Below are 21,263 nucleotides of genomic sequence, written 5' to 3'. Positions count from 1 at the left end.
ACACAATTATATAACATCAATATGAATTAGACATCAGAAATTTTCCAGAAACGATGTGTAATATTACATAGACGTCGGTTTTTAACCGATGTCTATGAGAAAATACATTTAACATCAGTCGCGAAGACATCATATATTTTTTACATAGACAACGGTTTTTAACCGATGTCTAAGGTCTTTTTTCTAGTAGTGTCTAGTGTATAGATTGAAAAAGACCTTGTATGGCCTCAAGCAGGCGCCACGAGAATGGTTCGACAAGCTGTCTGATACCTTGCTTGCTGCTGATTATGTGCATTCCAAAGCAGATTACAGCCTCTTTATGAAGGTACAATCTGACACTATTACACTTATACTTGTTTATGTCGATGATCTTTTGATCACTGGCAATTGTGAGAAATCTATTGCTCAACTTAAAGTGTCATTGTGCCAAACCTTTCATATGAAAGATCTGGGGCCAGTCACCTATTTTTTGGGATTGGAAATTGACAGAAGTGTGAGTGGTTTCTTTTTCTCCCAAAGAAAGTATGTATTGGACTTGATAGACGAGTTTGGCATGCAATCTGCAATACCGCTCAAGTTACCTATGGATCCGCATGTCAAGTTGACTCCAGAAAAGGGGGATTTGTTGTCTTATCCACAACCATACCAACATTTGATGGGGAAACTTATTTATCTTACTCTCACGAGACCTGATCTGTCGTTCCCTGCGCATAATCTTGCACAGTTCATGCACAAACCCACTACGGTCCATATGCAGGCTGCTAAAAGAATTCTTCGCTATCTCCTCACAAATCCAGCTCCGGGTATACTATTGGCCTCCTCTTCTTCAGCCACACTTACTGCATTCTGTGATAGCGATTGGGTGAGTTGTCCCACTAGCAGAAAATCAACCACTGGCTACTGTGTTCTGCCGGGTTCCTCACCAGTTTCGTGGAAAATGAAGAAACAGGCGGTTGTTGCTCGCTCTACTGCTGAGGCGGAGTACCGTGCTATGGCTTTAACTTGTTGTGAGGTCAAATGGCTTTCTTCATTGCTCAAAGACATGGGACATTCAAATCTCCCACCAACTGTTATCAAGACGGACAACCAAGCTGCTCTATCCATCGCTGTTAATCCAGTTCTTCATGAGCGCACGAAGCACATCGAGTTGGACTGTCATTATATAAGGGACAAGATTTCTGATGGCTCCATTGTTACTGATTATGTTCCTACCTACATGCAGTTAGCTAATATACTTACGAAGCCATTGACTATGAAGCATCACAACTATCTTCTTAGCAAGATTGGAGCATCAGTTTCACCTCCACTCCACTTGAGGGGGAGTAATGATGATAATGCAACTGACAATGCAAATAAGGCTGATGGGAATGCCATCTCTGCACCAGCATAAGAAAGACTAAAGGAGAGCACAAGCAGACCCGAGAAGAGCACATGCTTTTCTGTAATTACTTTATTATTCTGTTATAGTAGGGGACCATCTACTCTTTCTATTTATCCAGTAGTATAGCTAGGGGTAATGCAGACTTTTCTTTCCAAGGTTGTTATCTAGGATAAGCTGTCAAGGAATAAAAGGACAAACGTACATGTAATCCCACATATGGGAATTTGCTGAATTTCTAATAAAAGTAGATCTGCATTCTCATATCCTCTCTTTTTCTTTCTGCATAGCTGATCATTTGCAAATAATTATTTAGTCATCAAGCGAGCCTTTAATTAATCTGGCTTGAACTAAACATGAATATAAGTCAGTTGGAAGTGTTGAAGATTAATGTGATTTATCCTAGCTTGGATTAATGTCGGATGCATGTCAAAATTGTATCATTATCGCAAAGAGGAGCAACTCTTTATTTTGCACCGAGGCATCAATTTGAAGATCTTTTATGCATCATTTAGTATTATCAAATACTCTCTCCGTCTCAATTTATCTGTCTTGTTTGACTTTTTATGGTCAATTTATCTGTCTTGTTTGAATCAATTTGACCATCAAAAATCAAACAAGACAGATAAATTGGGATGGAGGGAGTATAAAAATAATGAGCAATTGGCCCTCTGGTTATGTCATATAAGGTTTTAAACTAGGTTGTATACTTATGTACGGAGAATCAACCAAAATAATCTAATACTACCTCCGTCCCAATATACATGTCTCTTTTGAAAAAAAAAATTGTCCCAAATTACTTGTCTCTCTCTTCTTTCAATGTAAATTTAAGCATAATTTTTCAAAATTATTCTTAGATTTGTTATTTCCAAGATCCGACTTTCTAAAATTAGTATATATTCTCTTTTTTCAATGCATTTAATAAGGTATTTTGTTGAAAATGTTATCCAACTAACTCTTTTCTTAATATGCGTTTTTTTCCAAAAGGGACATGTAAAATGGGACGGAGGGAGTAATTTGAAGTGGTTTATGAAAACTATTTCAAAGGACTGAATCGTTTGTAATGTATAATACTCCCCCTATTTTTTAATATATGACTTTTGACTTTTTGACACACATATTTAGGAGGATTGACCACATAGCTAAAATTATTATTTTTAAGAAATTCTTTTTTGAATAAAAATATGAGATAAAAACTTTTATTCACAAAAAGAATTTTTTGAAAAAAATTATTTTAAATATATGGTCAAACCTCGTAAACATGTGTGCCACGAAGTCAAATGTCAGATATTAAAAAACAGAGTGAGTAAATATGTTGAAGAGACTCTTAAACCTATGGTATCAAAATTGATGAAAAGTCTTGCTGATTTTTGTGTAAGAAAATAGAACTTCTTATGTTTTAGTTTTACTCTCTGTAGTTTCAAAATTAGGGTTAGTGTTATGAAAATCAAGCTCATTTGCAATCTCTAGTTATCTCAAGAATGAAAAACTTATACAAAAAAGTATACTAAACTAAATAATTTACTAATACTAAACTAAATAATTTACTAATATTTTATAAAAGCATAAAAATTTATCATGTCAAGATAGATTTTCTTACTATCGTATTATTTGATCATTTTTACTACTTCACCTAATCAATCAATATACTTATATAAAGGAGAAGACGGGAGTGTTTATGTGGCGCCTCTCAATTGTTTCATTCTATTTTTCTAATTTTCTCAATTTTTTGAGTTAATAAATATCAAAAACTACAATTACCTTATATTATTCTAAATATATTATCATCGTTCGTAATATTCTCCTAAAATTTCTATAAAATCTTGCATTAAGATTTTTCAAATCAACTTATCATTTTATTCTCCTAAAACTTCTACTTTTTATTTAAATCAACTTATCATCTTGATATTCTCATAAATTTCGTTTTTGATACAATTTCTCCTCTTTCTCCTCAAATCAACTTACTATATTCTATTTTTTTAGCATATGAATTATTACAAAGACGGATATCTATAAAAATTTATCATCATTTATAATATCTTCCATTAAGATATTTAAAATCAACTTTTTCATTGTAATATTCTCCTAAAATTTCTAATTTGTATTTAAATCAACTTATCATCTTCATATTTTTCTAAATTTCATTTTTAATATCATTTATCATCTTTTTCTTAAAATCAACCTACTATATTAATGTATATTTTAATTTTTAACCCATAAAATATTACAAAGACAAGTATCTATAAATATGTTTTCTCAATATTTTTTAAAATCGTTGTATAACTATATTATATATGTTATATTAAAGGAGAAAACGAGGATGATTAGGTGGCGCCTCTCATATATATTTTTATAATTTTCACAATTGTTTATATTATTAAATAGAAAAAAAATATTATATTGATTATTAACTAATAAATAATATAATTTTATGATATTATATTTATGAATAATGAGAGAGCGACTTATTGGAGTAAACATGTTTAATGAGAGAAGGATTTTTTAAACTTTTTAATTTATTATATTCATTCATTATTCATAATTTTACAATGAAAAAGATCGGATAAGAAATACAAAAAAAAAAGAAAATAATCGAAACATGATTTTAGAAGGCCGCTTCGAAGGGCGGTTTAGTAAACTAGTTTTGGAATAAAGGGAGTATCATTTTGAATAGTTGATATAACTATTCTAGAATAATCAAATTCCATGTGCACAAAATCTTGAAAACAAAACGTGTTATTTTAGATGGACACTTCCAAAATGTGAAAGCCACTTTATTAGAATTTAATCCTTCTTTTAAATTCAATAATTTCTCACCTTTATTAAAATCTAACTGCACTAAAATTGTCGGACACGTGTCACAAAAACACAAAAAAAAAACTATTTTTATATTTTTGAGGTTTCAAGATTTTTAAAATGGCCAGTGAATTAAGCAGTGTACTGCAATCCATCCATGACTTCACTGTCAAGGTTCTTTCATTTCTTTCTTTAGGTGTAAATTTTTCCGTCGTAATAAATTTTTCCGTCGTAAATGGTAGTGTAGGTTGAATGAATGCATTAAAAATGTTTGACTGATGATTGCAGGATGACAAGGGTAATGATGTAGAGCTAAGCAGGTACAAGGGCAAAGTTTTGTTGATTGTCAATGTTGCATCTCAATGGTATGTTATTGATTTATCAATGATGTCGATGTTCTGTGTAAAATAGGTCACATGTTTGATTTCCGCTCCACCTCGTAATATCCTGAGGATTTAGCAATATGTGCATTTGTTAAAGAACTGTATTGGATTATGATTTGTTTGCTTTGATGTGCAGTGGCCTTACCACTTCAAACTATACAGAGTTGGCAGAGTTGTACAAGAAGTACAAGGATCAAGGTTGGTTTCACTGTCATGAGTTTAAGATCAAGCTTGTGTTAGCTGAAGCTGTTGTTGAATCCTTGCATTTGTTTAGTGTTTTTCGTGATTAACAATCTGGTGAGTGACTTTACAGGAATAGAGATTCTTGCATTTCCATGCAACCAGTTTAATGGACAGGAGCCTGGGACTAATGAAGAAATTGAAAACTTTGTCTGCACTCGTTTCAAAGCTGAATATCCTATCTTCAGTAAGGTACGAATTTTAGTACACGTTTTGATATTGACCTGCAGTATGCTAGAACTGTTTTATCTGAGAAGTTTTTGTGGTTTTTCGATTATTTAGGTTGATGTGAATGGATCAGATGCTGCTCCGTTATACAAGTACCTTAAGTCTGTCAAAGGGGATGAAATTGAATGGAATTTTGCCAAGTTCTTAGTCGATAAAGATGGCAAACTTGTTGAACGTTATGCTCCCACAACCACTCCGCTTACCTTTGAGGTAACAATTACTTGCATGTCATTACTCATAGTACATTTTGGAGCTCTGTTTACACAAGCTAATTATGTTGTGGCTAACATATGATCATTTCGACTTCTGCAGAATGATATCAAGAAAGTTCTAGGAGTCGCTTGATAACCAGGATTGAGGCTTGAGTTTCAATGGTGATTAGTAACTACTTCATGTGCAACATGTATGGAGAATAAAGAGTGTGATATTGAAGATTTTAATGAAATTATAGTTCTGTTGTGAGTTTTATGTGTGTTTTTGTGAATTCTATGAGCCTACAACGAGTTTAGTGATATGTTTTCTGTTATAATGAGTAATACAGCAAAGATGTAACCATGTTAGTAAAGAATTACAAAACCTTATAATTTTCTGGTCTAATTAGGTATTTATGAAATTATCATCAAGCAATTCATAACATGTACATTTGAAATTTTGAACTATTTAACACCATGACATTATACACTTTACTCCAGTATGGTTACCTTCTCAAGGAGATTATTCATTGTTATGGAGAAAGCATCTTGAAACTGTTCAAAATCTGAACTTGAATCTCCATACACCAATCCAGGCAACAATTCATACACTATATACCTCCTCATGTCATCCCTGGCCTTCTTAGGTATCTTCATTAGCCACTCTACCACATTCACCTTCGACTTTCTCACCTCTTCTTGATCTATAAATATTGAATACTTTCCGTGATCCTCAGGCAAATGCCATGAATATTGATAGTAAGCTGTGAAGGGATCAAAAAACACAGGAATGCAGCCTGATATTAGAGAATCAAATACAGATTTTCTAGTTGGACTGTCACCAGGAGGTTGTAAGCAAAATTCAGATTCCAAGAATAGTTCGATGATGGATTCAGGCTGATCACAACCTCCTGAACTACAATTCTGAAACTTGCATGTTCCAGTACTTGCTAAAGTGCATTGGTTGAACAGCACTGATCTTATACTGTCTGGAGAATCTGGTCTTGCACCTCCTGCAAAGCTAACGAGGTTGTTTCGGCTTGATTGGATGATCTTGAATTGCCACGAGATGATATCTTCATCGGAGTGAGGATGGAAGTAGGTAGGATGTGGGATTCCAATGTCATTAACATGCCAAGGTTGCCTTTCAATCAGTAGCTTTATCAGGTTTTGCATTTCTTCAAGATTCAAAAATGTACTTCCCCATGGAGAATCATCCCTTCTCCGAAAATCCCATGAAACTTTACCCAAAACAAAGACATGATCTTTTCCTGAGTTTAAAGCCCATGGTTTCTGCAGTTTAAGCCATTCTACCAGTTCCAATGCCAAAGTCTCCTTAACATCAGGAGAGGCATTCTTGAAATGCCATCTCAAGATGTCTAAGCCACCATAGAATGGAACATAGAATAGCTTGGCTTCGTTTCCATTATAAACTCTACAAGGATGCTTCATAACCCTGGAATGAAAAATTGGTTCCAGAGAATACTGATGAGTGTTGTACCAGGCTTTTCCAAGCTTCGGTATTGGCTCTCCCAGTGCCTCATTCCTGAAAAATTGACAGAAATCCAACCAAGGAGACATATCACTACAGTGAGCTACCAAATCCTTGTTAAACTTTGGTGGCAAATCATACACATAAACCCCTCTGCCATCACATGTTGTGAGGCTACTTGAATTCGATCTCCATGATCGATGCACTTGCAGATGCTCTTCCACCACCTTCACTGTAGATTCAAACTCTAAAAGCATGTTGTTATTGTTTCAACAATGTTCCTAACAATAAGGTTTTTGTTGTTCTCTTGAACATTATAACCAGGAATATCTTGTGTGACAAGAGCCTTGTCGTCATTGATGTCAACAGAACCATTCTCTCGTATACTCACTTTGAGTTTATGATCATCAATATTGTTCTCTTGAACAACATAACTGGCAATCTCTTGCGTAACAAGAGTTGCGTTGTTCTTGATATCAACACTAGGAACACTTTCTCGTATGCTAACTTCAAGTTTATGATCATCAACAGAACTAGCATTAATGAGTGGAAGAGGGATATCAAAATTAGGTTGTGCACCAGAAGAAAGGCAATACAGACTGTAGAGCTTTCTCGACGATACGCATACATGGACAATGTGACCAGAGATAATGGTGGTGGTAGAAGACCAGAGGAAGACAAGAATCAAAAGAAGAAGTGTTAATGGAACTCCAGAGAGTAACTTGGAAAGGATGAATTGACTGAGACCAAGTTCTTTTGCAGCTCTTTTCGATGATTTAGATCTTTTCTTACACAGTAAAAGGGCAATTTTTGTTGGCTAAACAAAACTCAAGTTCCTTCAAGCTAATTTGCTCGGTTTTTAAGGAAGATTTTCAAGACAAGAAGAGTGTCTTCAACATGCCTCCACTGTTAATTTGAGTATTCGTCGCTAACAGTAAATCAATTAAACATAAGCAATTATCCGAATTGAGGTTTATGTAATTACTGGAATTTCTGGTTTTGCCGAAAGAGTACAAGTGAAAAATCTCTACAATGGAAGGGTGAATGTGGAATGTGACTCTACCTTCATGGGAGTGTCAATGTCGACGCCATGCCATGCCACGACACGACAAGACTCGACTCGGGTCGGGTCGGTTCGAACGGCGATTTACGCGAATATCTCGGCATTTCGCGTACGTGAGGCGACCTAGGCGACAAATTTTACTGCTTGTTTAATTAAAATATTTACTGACTTATTATATTATTTTAAATTAAATATTGAATCCGTATAACATGGAAATCAATATTTGCTGATCAGGAATTTCTAACTCTTATTTGCTGAAATAAATACTGATCAGGATTTGCTTAAGCTGACAGATCCTTATTTGCTGAGGCTGATAAATCCTGACGCGCCTGGATCAGGATTTGATGAGTGTAAATACTGATGGGTTCCGATGGGTTCCTGTTACATTTCTGATTCTGATAATATTCAATTAAATGTTGTTTAAGTCAGGATATTTATTTTATGATAAACAATCCTTTATGTGATATACGAGAAAGTTTTCGTGGTATCAAACAAAATTCATTATAAAAACCAGATTTTTGATTTTGAAATAAAAAAATCTGCCTAAACATCTTGGAGAGCGCCACTTGCATTACCTAATGCAGTCTTTGCTGCAGCCCCTGAAAGTGATTTTGGTCTCATTACAAATTTATCCATTTGGAATCTAAAATCTGAAAGTTATGTCTAAATCTCTTGCAAAGTTCGAAACTCAGCTTAGTATGTGAAATTTATGCAACTAGAGGTAAATCCAGTTTTTACCCTTATTTATATTACTTTTAAGAAAGAAGTACAACTTGCATTTTAGTAGCATTTTTAGTCCACGTAAGAAAGTTCTGCAATGGATTGATGATACGAAGAACTTTACCAATTTATAAACAAAAAAATAATTATATGACATCCGTCGAGATTATTCCTTAATCGAAATTATAAATAGCCAAAAAATACTTCGTAAAAAACACTCATTTATCTAGATTATTCTGTCCAATTATTTTACTCTGAAATAATGTAAAACAGAATTTGATATCCCGCAATAATTTAATTTGGACATATTTGGACACTTAAGCTAACTATTGCCCCGACTCCTAGATATCCTGATGTCCTAAATGAGCCCTTTGAATGAGGAAAGTTGCTAACATCTGAGCAGGATATACATGTTAATCTCTTATATCCTAAAATTGTAAGGTTTTGGGAGAGTTAGCAACTTAACATGTATAATATTACATAACTGGTGTATTTAAGCGTTCACATGACTTGATATTACATTTTTTAGGTAGATCACTAGATCAGAGAACCCCTAGTATTTGGAGTGTTAGCATTATCTTACAACACAAATACTATTATATTTCACGTCTTCAGTCAGTTTATGTTTAATGAAATTGCTTGCAGACTCGTAGAGTGTGTTTTGGTACCTGTTTGTGTGTACTCTTAAACACATAGTGTTGACGTTATCATCTTTCAAAATGCTGCTTTCAGTAATAAATCCTATGGGAAAATTGCCAGCACTTGTTCATGGAAGTTACAAGCTCTTTGAGAGGTACTCCAAGTAACTTGCCGTTGCTAATTGACTTCTACCTTGTTTTCATTTGTTTCTCATTAACTCAACTTTTCACATCTAATGTGTTTGATTGTTTAGTAGATAAGAGATTTCTAATTTCCTTGTATCAAAATTCATCTACCTAATGTGAAAAAAGCTGTTACTTTTTGGTCCTCCAACTAGTAGACAATCTTATTTTTCAGCCTGCACATGTTAAGATTTTTATTTGACCAGGTTCTAGTTAGTTGTATCTAGCAGTCATTAAACTTATATAACAAAATCCCGAATTTTTATGATGTGCAGCCATGCAATTCTTATCTATCTCGCTTGTTCATTTCCTGGAGTTGCAGATCACTGGTGAGTAGTGAGATTGCATCTGTCTAATTGTCTGCAGTTTCAGTAAGGTTGATGCACATCAGGGGCGAATGTAGTTTTTTTTATTAATTGGGGGAAAATCCATGGAGACGACCTACATAATATGTTGATAAAATCCTAGGCCCTAGAAACATTTACATACATTAAGATCCACTGGGGGCAGTATCCCTCATGCCTATGCGGCTATGCCCCTTGACTCCTTGTGCATGCCGTTATAATTATCAGTAATATCAAGACTTGATCTATACATTTTCTGGGTCATAAGTATAACTTCTGTGAAGTTTTATGCTTCTATAAGTCCTAGTTTGAACAGGCTCGGCATGAATTAGCTAGTTTTGCTTAGAAGAGTATTGACATGAATGGTAAAATGTCTAACTCAACTCTTTCCTATCTGACCTAATTCTGACTCTTTGCAACTCACTACAAGGTATCCATCTGATATACAGAAAAGAGCAAAGATCCACTTCGTGTTAGATTGGCATCATTCGAATTTACGACAGGGTGAAGGTGAATGATAATAGTCTAATCTACATTTTTAATAACCTTACTTTTGTTCTTAACCAGCATTTGTTCAAGTACATACCCATTCACACTTATCCAGTCTAATCTTCGTCACTTGTTGATCATCAATGACATTCGGAATTATAATGGCTATTACTTAATGGTTCAAACTTTCTTTTTCAGTTGGTTATGTTCATAATAGGACACTTAAACCTCTACTTGGTGGTAAATTGGATCCAGAAGCTGCTGCTGTTAATGAAAAGCTTCTGTCTAAATCTCTTGCAAAAATTGAAAGGATCTAGAAGCTGCTGCTGTTAGGAGCATTATTAAAAATTCAATATACTAAAAAACTGAAGAGCAGTGTCTAACATATTATTGTTGAATTTAGCTTGGACCTGAAAGTGATCGTAACCGAATACTAAGTCCATATAAGAAAGTTCTGCAATGGATTGAGGATACCAGGAATGCAACTAATCCATATTTCGACGAATTACATTCATTTATCTTGTTCCTTCTGATAAAGGAACTAACGTACTGGTAGCTATAAATCAGGAAAACAAGTAATGGGCCTAACAACTCCTACTAATCCCCTGCCCTACAATTTCTCCACTAACAGGATGACTAAGTCATCAACTGAACAAATCAAATAAGAAAACATTATTAATTTACTACAAATAAAAATAAGTTTAAGATTATTTTTCAACAATCACCCGGTGTAGAAAACATAAAGCTGATATTTGAACACATACACTATTTGTATATATGTTAAATGGAAAAAAATAAATGATGGATCTTATCCCATACGTTAAAGGCTTATACATGTAAATTATATATAGGCTGACTACTAGTGAATGGATGCTAAAAATCAACAACTACATTCCTATTTTGACTCCACTACACCCACACTCCTAAAAACTCTAAACAACCAAATGACTAATTCCTATGCATTACAATGAACTGATTACAATTTTTATTTTAAAATAAAACAATCAAACAATTAAATAAATAAAACAATTAAAATAAGTTTAAGATTATTTTTCGAACAGAAGGAACTATGCAAGTTAAGCTAGTAAACAAAAAATATAGGAAACATTGTTACAACGCAATTTTCGTTAGAAATATTGTCCAATAAATGTCATTGGACATTAAGTTGCTCCATTTACATTCCTTTTCTTGATCATGTGCTTTAATTTTTCCTCATCTTAATCAGGCCTTAATTATTCTGCTCATGATTTCGTTGTCATGGTTCTTTCTTTTACTGCACCCTTTGCATGCTTTAATACTTGCAAGTCTGTGCGCGCTCGTGTGTTTTATCTGGTTACGAATTAAATTTTTGTATTTGTGTTTATGTGCATTTCGAATTAATGTAATCTTGAGTTTGTTGTTATTATTGTTGATATGATATTCTTTGTTCACTTGTTTCCTATTAGCCTAATCTTGAGTTTGTTATTATTATTGTTGATATGATATTCTTTGTTCACTTGTTTCCTATTAGCCTCTGGACTTTAATAAATTTTTCTTTAGGTTTTTTTACGAGTTTCTCTATTTTTCGTTTACCGATTATTCATTTATTCATTGTTTTAGATATCAATGGAAGTTTGCAAAAAAGTTTAAATTTTATAATTCTAGTTTAAGATTTACGAACATATATAGGCTGATAATGTACAACGAAATGATCTCGTTGCAAATTTAAACAATGTATATAGTATAAATTACCGTCCGAAAATGTATATATGGTGTAATGAAAGATATAGAGTTAAATGCATAGTGTGTACCTCAAGTTTCCACTTCATGCACTTTGTGTACCTTTGTTTTAGTATCTAGCATTTTGTGTACCTTTACTTACAAGATTCTAGCAAATTGTGTACTTCCGTTAGATTGTGTTTAACACCGTCAAAGCACAGGGGCAGTCTAGTAGTTTCACCATTGCCAAACACTTCATTTAAATACTAACTTATTCTTCTTCTCAGACAGCCATTACAGTTGAAAATACTTTTGCCGCTGCAGCACACATGGCGAATGAAGCTGTAACGAGACGAACTTACACATACCGTCGCGTAGCCACTTCAGTTGAAGATATCGCTGCTACCAAAATTCAATATGTGTTTTAAGTCGTTTTTGGTATATGCCGGAAATTACTCAATTACAAAGTATATAAGTATATACACGCATAGTAGAATTAAGTCTTACTAAAGTTATGTCAATTGATTTACAAATATACTTATTTACTTGCGCATAAGAATTTGTAGCAACCAACAAATACCAAATGCTAGATACTAAAATAGAGGTACACAAAGTGCACAAAGTGAAAACTTGAGGTACACAGTATGCATTTAACTCAAAGATATAAGATGGAGTAGTTCGAATTTAACTCAACTGTTGATAAAAATGTTTCTTTTTGTGCATTAAATGTTTACCATCTTATAGATTTTACGGTAATAATGTTGGGGATCTCGAAAGATATTACATATTTATGTTTTGGACTCGGTAGAACTACTTTAAACTGTATCTATTAGCTGATTAGATTGCTTTGAATGAAAACCTGAAAGATTGAAAAGCTGTTGATGCATTTCAAGGGCTGAAATAAATATAAAGCCATGGGAAATGATACTGAAAGAAATGAAAGAAGGGAACAGTAAGGTCAAATGGATGGACAGGGAGCCATATGCTTATTGGAAAGGAAACCCTTTTGTCGTAGACAACAGAAAAGACCTGCTCAAGTGCAATGTTTCTGAAGAACATGACTGGAATGCTCGTCTTTTCGTTCAGGTTAAAAAATGAATTCATTAGGCCAGTGAGTAAACAATATCATTTGTTCAAATCAATCTGTTGAAGTAAACAACATGAGCTATGATTATTGGTCAAAGGTGAAGGAGCATATATAGAGACACTTGAAGGATGATGACTTGTCTCCCCAGATTGGAGAAATACTGAGTTTGAGTTATAATGACTTGTCTCCCCAGATTGCAGAGGAATTCAATCACGGATTTAAGTCTAGAATATAGTGATTTTACAGAAGATCCAATGCCCACTCTGGTATGCAGTGAGAATGGGTTTCCAAGTCTTCAAATTTTAAGATTAGGTCGATTCCTCAATCTGGAAGAATTGGAAGTTGGGGATGGAGCTTTCCCTTCTCTCAAACAATTTCAAACATGTGATTGTCCAAAACTGAAGAACATTTTAATTTTGTTTGATGCTATGAAGTATAGGATAGCTCATTCAGAGCACTTATAATACCAAATCACCATAATTTATAATTCCTAATAGTCATAATTTTTGTGTAAACAGACAGAATTGAATTTTTTTAAGAATAATAGTCATCATATTTTATAAAAAAATCAAAAGTGATAAATTTCGAAGAATAAAACTTAATAGTAACTATACTCTTTACGAAAAAGGAAAAATTAGTGAAGTATAAATTACATAAAATTAATACCAAATCTTATTACTATTCGATTTTCTATAATTACATAAATATATTAAATTTATTTTTTTGTTAATTTTTTAACTTTATCAGGGGATTCCTTATAATTAATAACTATATAAATAAATTAATAACATTTATTCATAAGAAAAACCACTATTTAAGTGTTACACAAATATTAATTTATCAATTTTTGGTTCCTCTGTTTCACTTATTAATTCATATATATGATATATCTTATAATTCAACTTTTATATGTCTTTTATAATTTTACTAAAACTTTTGATTATAACATTTATTCGTGTCATATGATTATATTATATTTCGTTATATTTTTATTATCTTTTATTCTTACATATCTTATAATTCTATAAAATTTTATTTTATTTTTAATTCCTTATACTTTTACATGTTTTATAATTCTATTAATTTTTATTTTATTTTTTTCGCCTTTAACCTTTGTGTTGTAATATATTTTGAATTGGAAGTTGGGGACGGAGTTTTCCCTTCTCTCAAACAATTTCCTGTACAAATAGCAGAACTAGTAAGCTCCTGAATTCCATGACATCACTTTTTAAATTCACTTTTTAGTTTTTATTATCGCATTTTGATGACTTTTTAATTTATAATTCCTAATCACCATAATTTTTGTGTAAACAGACAGAATTGAAATTTTTTAAGAATAATAGTCATCATATTCTATAAAAAAAATAATCAAAAGTGATAAATTTCGAAAAATAAAACTTAATAGTAACTATACTCTTTAGGAAAAAAGAAAAATAAGTGGTACACAAATATAATTTTGGTTTCACCAATTTACTTATATATCTTATAATTCAACTTTTATATGTCTTTTTAATTTTACTACTACTTTTGTTTACACCTTTATTCCTCTACATGTCATATGACTCCATTATGTTAAGTTTTATTTTTGTTATCTTTTATTTATACATGTCTTATGATTTTATTAAATTTAGTTTTATTTTTATTTTCTTATACTTCTAAATATTTTATGATTCTATTAAATTTGGTTTTATTTTTTCACCCTTTGCTTTAACCTTTCCTTTGGTTTCTATTGATTCTTGGTTTAACTCCTTTTTGAATTTCATTATAATTTTAATGTATAATTTTTATTCTTCTTTTACTTTTATATGACTTATAATATTATATATATATATTATTTTACCCGTTTTTCAATTGTAATTCTTTTATTAATTTGAACTCAATAATCCTATTTCTTATATGACTGAATAGTATATTTTAATGAAATAATAAAATTTTTAAAATCATATAATAATTATGATATTTATATTATAATCATAACACAAATATCATACTATTTGGGTTGGGTTTTGTTAGTAAAAATTAGAAATTTTAACAGGACACTTATATTACTATAATTTTAAAACACTATGGGAACAAAAAACCAGATGTATGTAACTGGGTTGCCTATTGAATTTTATGAACCTATTTAATGGGTCAGTTTATGAACTTATATATTTTAACATTTAAAAATATAAATAATACACTTATTTAGACATACTTATTTTTTAACAAATATATTTAATAAAATATTAAAATAACAAAAATAAAATAACAATTATTTAAAACACCTGGCACAAATTTTAGGTTAATATTTATTATATCAACTTTCATCATAATTTCATGTTGGTTCTCCACAAATACATAATATTAATTTTAATTGTATTCATTCTTGATCTTTAATAAATTTAAATTTTTAACATCAACTTTTTAATATATGTCCATTGTCCACATATGACTGATTATCTAGTAGTTCTTGGACTTAAAATTTCTAAACAAAGAAAGATAGAGTAATTTAATCCAAGGGATTACAATTAATAATAATAAGATTATTTTTCCTGTATAATAGTTGAGGATTATAATCCCAAAAAAGCTTGACAAGAGCATCGGCTAAGCAACATGGCCTAATGAATGGGTAATGACTCTTAGTATCACAATTTGAGAAGAAAAGACACATAGCTCCAAGGTGGTACCTAACCACTGAGTTAGCTCTAATGTTTGGTATATATTATAAACCCAACTAAATATCACGTTTGTGAGTGATATAAAAGGCCATTTTATAATATCAGTGATATTTTGGGCCTTTTCTCCCCAAATTGTGAGAATAAGGGCCATGATTCTGCTCTGCTTGACTATGATCATCATCTTCAACTGTATGTCAAGAATAAAAGTCACTGTCCATGAAATTCTCGTTATGTATCTCTTCCTCAATTTTTATATTTAGAACTCTTTTGATTACAAATTAGCAAGAATGTTTGCTTAGTTGTGCCTACATTGGTCTCATGATTGTTTGCTCTTTCATCCCAATAATTGTGTAGGTTGATCTCTATTTTTAGATCCTTGCTTATATACATAGACTGCATAGGATCCCCTGTGACCATCTATATTTAGCTTCAAAACAGTAATTTTCGATACAATATATTACTATGCAGCAATATGTATAAATTTTTATGCTCTTTTAAGGCATGTTATCAAACTCAAAGTTCATATTTAGTTTCTTCAATTAAGGTTTGTCAAATTCATCTTATTCGGTTACTGTTTCAAATTGTTTTGTCCTATAATGAAGAACTCGAGCAAACTCATGGGTAGTGTACGTAAAAATGCTCATGATAATCTGTTTGTCATATATTATACATTCTTTGCAGTCTTGATGGTGGGGTATCTTAATAAATTTTAATTTGCTGAGGACTAAATTACAACACCCTCCCCGTTGGTTCTGGAAAGGTATATGTATTCTGCTTACTATCACATATTTTGTTTTGCTAGACATAATAGATATTTATGTAAATGTGATGGAAAGAACTTAATCCGGAAATGAGTCAACGGTAAACTATTTGTGTCAGGTTCTAGATACAAAGTGAATATACACCTGACGTATAGTTTAATACTTTCAGATATGCCTTTGATTTGATCGACTCAAATTACAAGGTCTGGGTACTTTAGGCTGGTGCAGGAAAACAATTCGAGCAACTTATAATAGTTCATGTATTATACTTTCAGATATGCCTTTTTCATGTATAATAGTTCTGGATTATAATCCCAAAAAAGCTTGACAACAACATCGGCTAATTAAGTAACATGGCCTAATGAATGAGTAATGGCCCTTAGTATCACAATTTGAGAAGAAAAGACACAAAGCTCCAAAATGTACCACCTAACCACTGAGTTAGCTCTAACGTTCTGTATATATTATAAACGCAACTAAATATCACGTTTGTGAGTGATATAAAAGGCCATTTTATAACATCAGTGATATTTTGGGCCTTTTCTCCCCAAATTGTGAGAATAAGGGCCATGATTCTGCTCTGCTTGACTATGATCATCATCTTCAATTGTATGTCAAGAATAAAAATCACTGCCCATGAAATTCTCGGTATGTATCTCCTCCTCAATTTTTATATTTAGAACTCTTTTGATTACAAATTAGCAAGAATGTTTGCTTAGTTGTGCTTACATTGGTCTCATGATTGTTTGCTCTTTCATCCCAATAATTGTGTAGGTTGATCTCTATTCTTAGATCCTTGCTTACATACATAGACTGCATAGGATCCCCTTTGACCATCTATATTTAGCTTCAAAACAGTAATTTTCGATACAATATATTACTATGCAGCAATATGTATAAATTTTTATGCTCTTTTAAGGTATTTTATCAAACTCAAAGTTCATATTTATTTTCTTCAATTAAGGCTTGTCAAATTCATCTTATTCGGTTGCTGTTTGAAATTATTTTGTCCTATAATGAAGAACTCGAGCAAATTCATGAGCAGTGTACGTAAAAATGCTCATGATAATTTGTTTGTTATATATCATACATTCTTTGCAGTCTTGATGGTGGGGTATCTTAATAAATTTTAATTTATTTGAGGACTAAACTACAACACCCTCCCCGTTGGTTCTAAAAAGGTATATGTATTCTACTTACTATCACATATTTTGTTTTGCTAGACATAATAGATATTTATGTAAATGTGATGGAAATAACTTAAGCCAAAAATGAGTAAACGGTAAACTATTTGTGTGAGGTTCTAAGTGAATATACACCTGACCTATAGTTTAATACTTTCGGATATGCCTTTGATTTAATTGGGTCAAATTACAAGGTCTGGGTACTTTAGGCTAGTGCAGGAAAACAATTCGAGCAACTTGAGACATTTTATAGATCATTCATTGGTTGTAAAAAATATGTATTCTGAATTGCTTTTGACTTCATATATGCCTGAATGTTGATTGCAAATTCGAAAAAAAACACCGTATGTTAAAGTTATAAAAGATTTTGAATACAAATTATAATATTTTGGTTTGGTAGTCTACAGTTTACATGTTTCTTTCATTATTATAATGAACTAATTCTTTCTTTAAATTATGAATTTATTGTTTTTGCTTACAACCTATTTATTATCTGCATGTGAGCTACAAGCATTGAATCCACCTTTCTTGCCCTACTTCATGTGTTAGAAAAAGTGGATTATATATATATATATATATATTATCCTGCTACTGCTAAATAAATAATTATAAATTGATAATAAATTACAATAGCACCGGTGTACACTCCTAAAAGAAAGTTTGCATTGCAGGCTTGTAGTCAAGTCTGACTTCGATGTATAAAGAATAATGAGGCCATTACATGCTATTTTGAACAGTCAATAAAAATTAAAGTAAGTGGAACTATTATAACCAATGAGAAAAATTGTTCCTGAAATTAACTCGGAAATGCAAGTGTATTTTAGTATAGAATAGTAATAATATTTTGGTAAATGCATATAATATTGTGTAATTACTACCATACCCTCGTGTTCTAAAATGAGAAAATTTTTTAAACTCAGGAAGTGTATCTAGGAAGTGTATCTGAAGTAACCTCAGGAACATCAATGTCATAACTAATTGTGCTCGGGTTTTTGTACTAGTTCACCTGCAATCTTAAAGCTCGGGTATATCTCTACTAATTGATATTTCCAGCTGAGCATGAGCATCTTTCTTTGAACTCTTTATCTTTAAAGAGTAACCGATATATTGTCGGTTGTCTGCAGCTCCAAGTCTATATGTGGTTTATATTTGTTTATGGCCTCATATTGTATAGTGTAGGAGTATGAACTAAATACAATACATAGGTTCTATTTTCTCTATGGCTATAATAGTTAGACCTCTACTAATATATGTTAGAACTCTACATATTTTAGGACTTATTTAAGATGCATGAAGAATATTTTTATTCAAATTTCATGAATTTTGAAAGAATTGAGTTATATTATTTCTTAGATGTCCGCACCTTACATTTGACTGCGAGGCTATGTCGAATCCAAATGCAAAGGTACTTTACCTAATTTTGGAATAAAGGGAGTATCATTTTGAATAGTTACTTGTTATTTCTCAATTTAAATTTGTGACGTATTCCATGAAGTTGATATAACTATTCTAGAATAATCAAATTCCATCTACACAAAATCTTGAAAAACAAAACGTGTTATTTTACATGGACACTTCAAAAATGTGAAAGCCACTTTATTAGAATTTAATCCTTCTTTTAAATTCAATAATTTCTCATCTTTATTAAAATCTTACTGCACTAAAATTTTCGGACACGTGTCACAATATTAACCACAACGAATCTATATGCACATCCACATCTTTTGTATCGGCGTCATTGCTAACATAACGGTAAATGCCTATATATAGGCTTTGAGCTCCTCTTCTCTTCTCATCAACTTATACAAAATATTAACGTCATTTGCAAAAAAAACTATTTTTATATTTTTGAGGTTTCAAGATTTTTAAAATGGCCAGTGAATTAAGCAGTGTGCAATCCATCCGTGACTTCACTGTCAAGGTTCTTTCATTTCTTTCTTTCGGTGTAATTTTTCCGTCATAAATGGTAGTGTACGTTGAATGAATGCATTAAAAATGTTTGACTGATGATTGCAGGATGGCAAGGGTAATGATGTAGAGCTAAGCAAGTACAAGGGCAAAGTTTTGTTGATTGTCAATGTTGCATCTCAATGGTATGTTATTGATTTATCAATGATGTCGATGTTCTGTGTACAATAGGTCACATGTTTGATTTCGGCTCCACTTCATAATATCCTAAGGATTTAGCAAAATGTGCATTTGTTAAAGAAGTGTATTGGATTATGATTTGTTTGCTTTCATGTGCAGTGGCCTTACCACTTCAAACTATACAGAGTTGGCAGAGTTGTACCAGAAGTACAAGCTGATCAAGGTTGGTTTCACTGTCATGAGTTTATGATCAAGCTTGTGTTAGCTGAAGCTGTTGTTGAATCCTTGCATTTGTTTAGTGTTTTTCGTGATTAACAATATGGTGAGTGACTTTACAGGACTAGAGATTCTTGCATTTCCATGCAACCAGTTTAATGGACAGGAGCCTGGGACTAATGAAGAAATTGAAAACTTTGTCTGCACTCGTTTCAAAGCTGAATATCCTATCTTCAGTAAGGTAAGGATGTTAGTACACGTTTTGATCTTGAACTGCAGTATGCTAGAACTGTTTTGTCTGAGAAACTTATGTGGTTTTTCGATTATTTAGGTTGATGTGAATGGATCTGATGCTGCTCCGTTATACAAGTACCTCAAGTCCGTCAAAGGAGATGAAATTGAATGGAATTTTGCCAAGTTTTTAGTCGATAAAGATGGAGAATTACTTGCATATCATTATACAAGTTAATTATATTGTGGCTAACATATGATCATTTTGACTTCTGCAGAATGGTATCAAGAAAGTTTTAGGAGTCGCTTGATAACCGGGATTGAGGCCTGAGTTTTAATGGTCGACTACTAACTACCTCGTCTGCAACATGTATGGAGAATAAAGCGTGTTATTGTGAAGATTTTAAAGAAAATATAGTTATGTTGTGAGTTTTATGAGTGTTTGCTCTGTGGAGCAAGGGAAATGTTCAGTGTAATGTGTGAATTCTATGTGTTTGCTGTAATGATGAATAATACAGAGATAAATTTTGTTAATTGTTAATTTTTGTAAACAATTACAAAAACTGCAGAATATTCTGGTCTAATCAGGTATTTATGAAATTATCTTCAAGCAATTCATAACATGTACATTATAAATTTGAACTATTTAACACCATGACATTATACACTTTACTCCAGTCTGGTTACCTTCTCAAGGAGATTATTCATTGTTATAGAGAAGGCATCTTGAAACTGTTCAAAATCTGAATTTGAATCTCCATACACCAATCCAGGCAACAATTCATACACTATATACCTCCTAATGTCATCCCTGGCCTTCTTAGGTATCTTCATTAGCCACTCTACCACATTCACCTTCGACTTTCTCACCTCTTCTTGATCTATAAACAGAGAATACTTTCTCGATTGTTGAGCTTTCTCGAGGATACACATACGTGGAGAATGTGACCAGAGATGATGGTAGTGGTCGAAGACCAGAGGAAAAGAAGAACCAAAAGAAGAAGTGTTAATGGAACTCAAGAGAGTAACTTTGAAAGGATGAATTGAAAGAAACCAAGCTCTATTGCAGCTCTTTTCGAAGATTTAGCTCTTTTCTTAGACAGCGAAAGGGCCATTTTTGTGGGCTAAAGAAAACTCAAGTTCCTTCAAGCTAATTTGCTCTGTTTTTAGGGAAGACATTTAACACAAGAAGA

The 21,263-nt window shown here is 32.2% G+C and overlaps 3 protein-coding genes across 3 annotated transcripts; 2 read left to right on the top strand and 1 right to left on the bottom strand.

The window, feature by feature from the left end:
- Positions 1–4,294: 4,294 nt before the first annotated feature.
- On the top strand, positions 4,295–20,604 carry LOC141671579 (putative phospholipid hydroperoxide glutathione peroxidase). Its single transcript, XM_074477860.1, has 6 exons — positions 4,295–4,348; positions 4,463–4,539; positions 4,694–4,755; positions 4,871–4,989; positions 5,080–5,235; positions 20,349–20,604. The coding sequence occupies exons 1-6, from the start codon at positions 4,295–4,297 to the stop codon at positions 20,379–20,381; spliced, it is 501 nt and encodes a 166-aa protein (XP_074333961.1). The 3' UTR covers positions 20,382–20,604.
- Positions 5,709–8,407, bottom strand: LOC141671514 (xyloglucan-specific galacturonosyltransferase 1-like). Its single transcript, XM_074477786.1, has 3 exons — positions 8,321–8,407; positions 7,030–7,495; positions 5,709–6,955 (listed from the first exon to the last, which is right to left on the bottom strand). Exons 1-3 carry the CDS (start codon positions 8,405–8,407, stop codon positions 5,709–5,711), a joined length of 1,800 nt encoding a protein of 599 aa, XP_074333887.1.
- Positions 9,195–10,662, top strand: LOC141671302 (glutathione S-transferase T1-like). The gene is made up of 4 exons (XM_074477499.1): positions 9,195–9,284; positions 9,588–9,641; positions 10,087–10,166; positions 10,344–10,662. The coding sequence occupies exons 1-4, from the start codon at positions 9,211–9,213 to the stop codon at positions 10,460–10,462; spliced, it is 327 nt and encodes a 108-aa protein (XP_074333600.1). The 5' UTR covers positions 9,195–9,210; the 3' UTR covers positions 10,463–10,662.
- Positions 20,605–21,263: the final 659 nt, after the last annotated feature.

Source organism: Apium graveolens, chromosome 7, assembly GCF_009905375.1.
Source record: "Apium graveolens cultivar Ventura chromosome 7, ASM990537v1, whole genome shotgun sequence".
NCBI lineage: Eukaryota > Viridiplantae > Streptophyta > Magnoliopsida > Apiales > Apiaceae > Apium > Apium graveolens.
This window is presented reverse-complemented; position numbering and strand designations above follow the sequence as displayed.

Coding starts and splice junctions, on each gene's coding strand:
- LOC141671514 (XM_074477786.1), bottom strand. CDS start 8,407: ATGGATAAATTTGTAATGAGACCAAAATCACTTTCAGGGGCTGCAGCA. Junction 7,496..8,320: donor CAAGTGGCGCTCTCCAAGAT/GTTTAGGCAGAT, acceptor TTACTGTGTAAG/AAAAGATCTAAATCATCGAA. Junction 6,956..7,029: donor TGTCACACAAGATATTCCTG/GTTATAATGTTC, acceptor ACATGCTTTTAG/AGTTTGAATCTACAGTGAAG.
- LOC141671579 (XM_074477860.1), top strand. CDS start 4,295: ATGGCCAGTGAATTAAGCAGTGTACTGCAATCCATCCATGACTTCACT. Junction 4,540..4,693: donor GTCAATGTTGCATCTCAATG/GTATGTTATTGA, acceptor TTTGATGTGCAG/TGGCCTTACCACTTCAAACT. Junction 4,756..4,870: donor CAAGAAGTACAAGGATCAAG/GTTGGTTTCACT, acceptor GTGACTTTACAG/GAATAGAGATTCTTGCATTT.
- LOC141671302 (XM_074477499.1), top strand. CDS start 9,211: ATGCTGCTTTCAGTAATAAATCCTATGGGAAAATTGCCAGCACTTGTT. Junction 9,285..9,587: donor AGTTACAAGCTCTTTGAGAG/GTACTCCAAGTA, acceptor TATGATGTGCAG/CCATGCAATTCTTATCTATC. Junction 9,642..10,086: donor CCTGGAGTTGCAGATCACTG/GTGAGTAGTGAG, acceptor ACTCACTACAAG/GTATCCATCTGATATACAGA.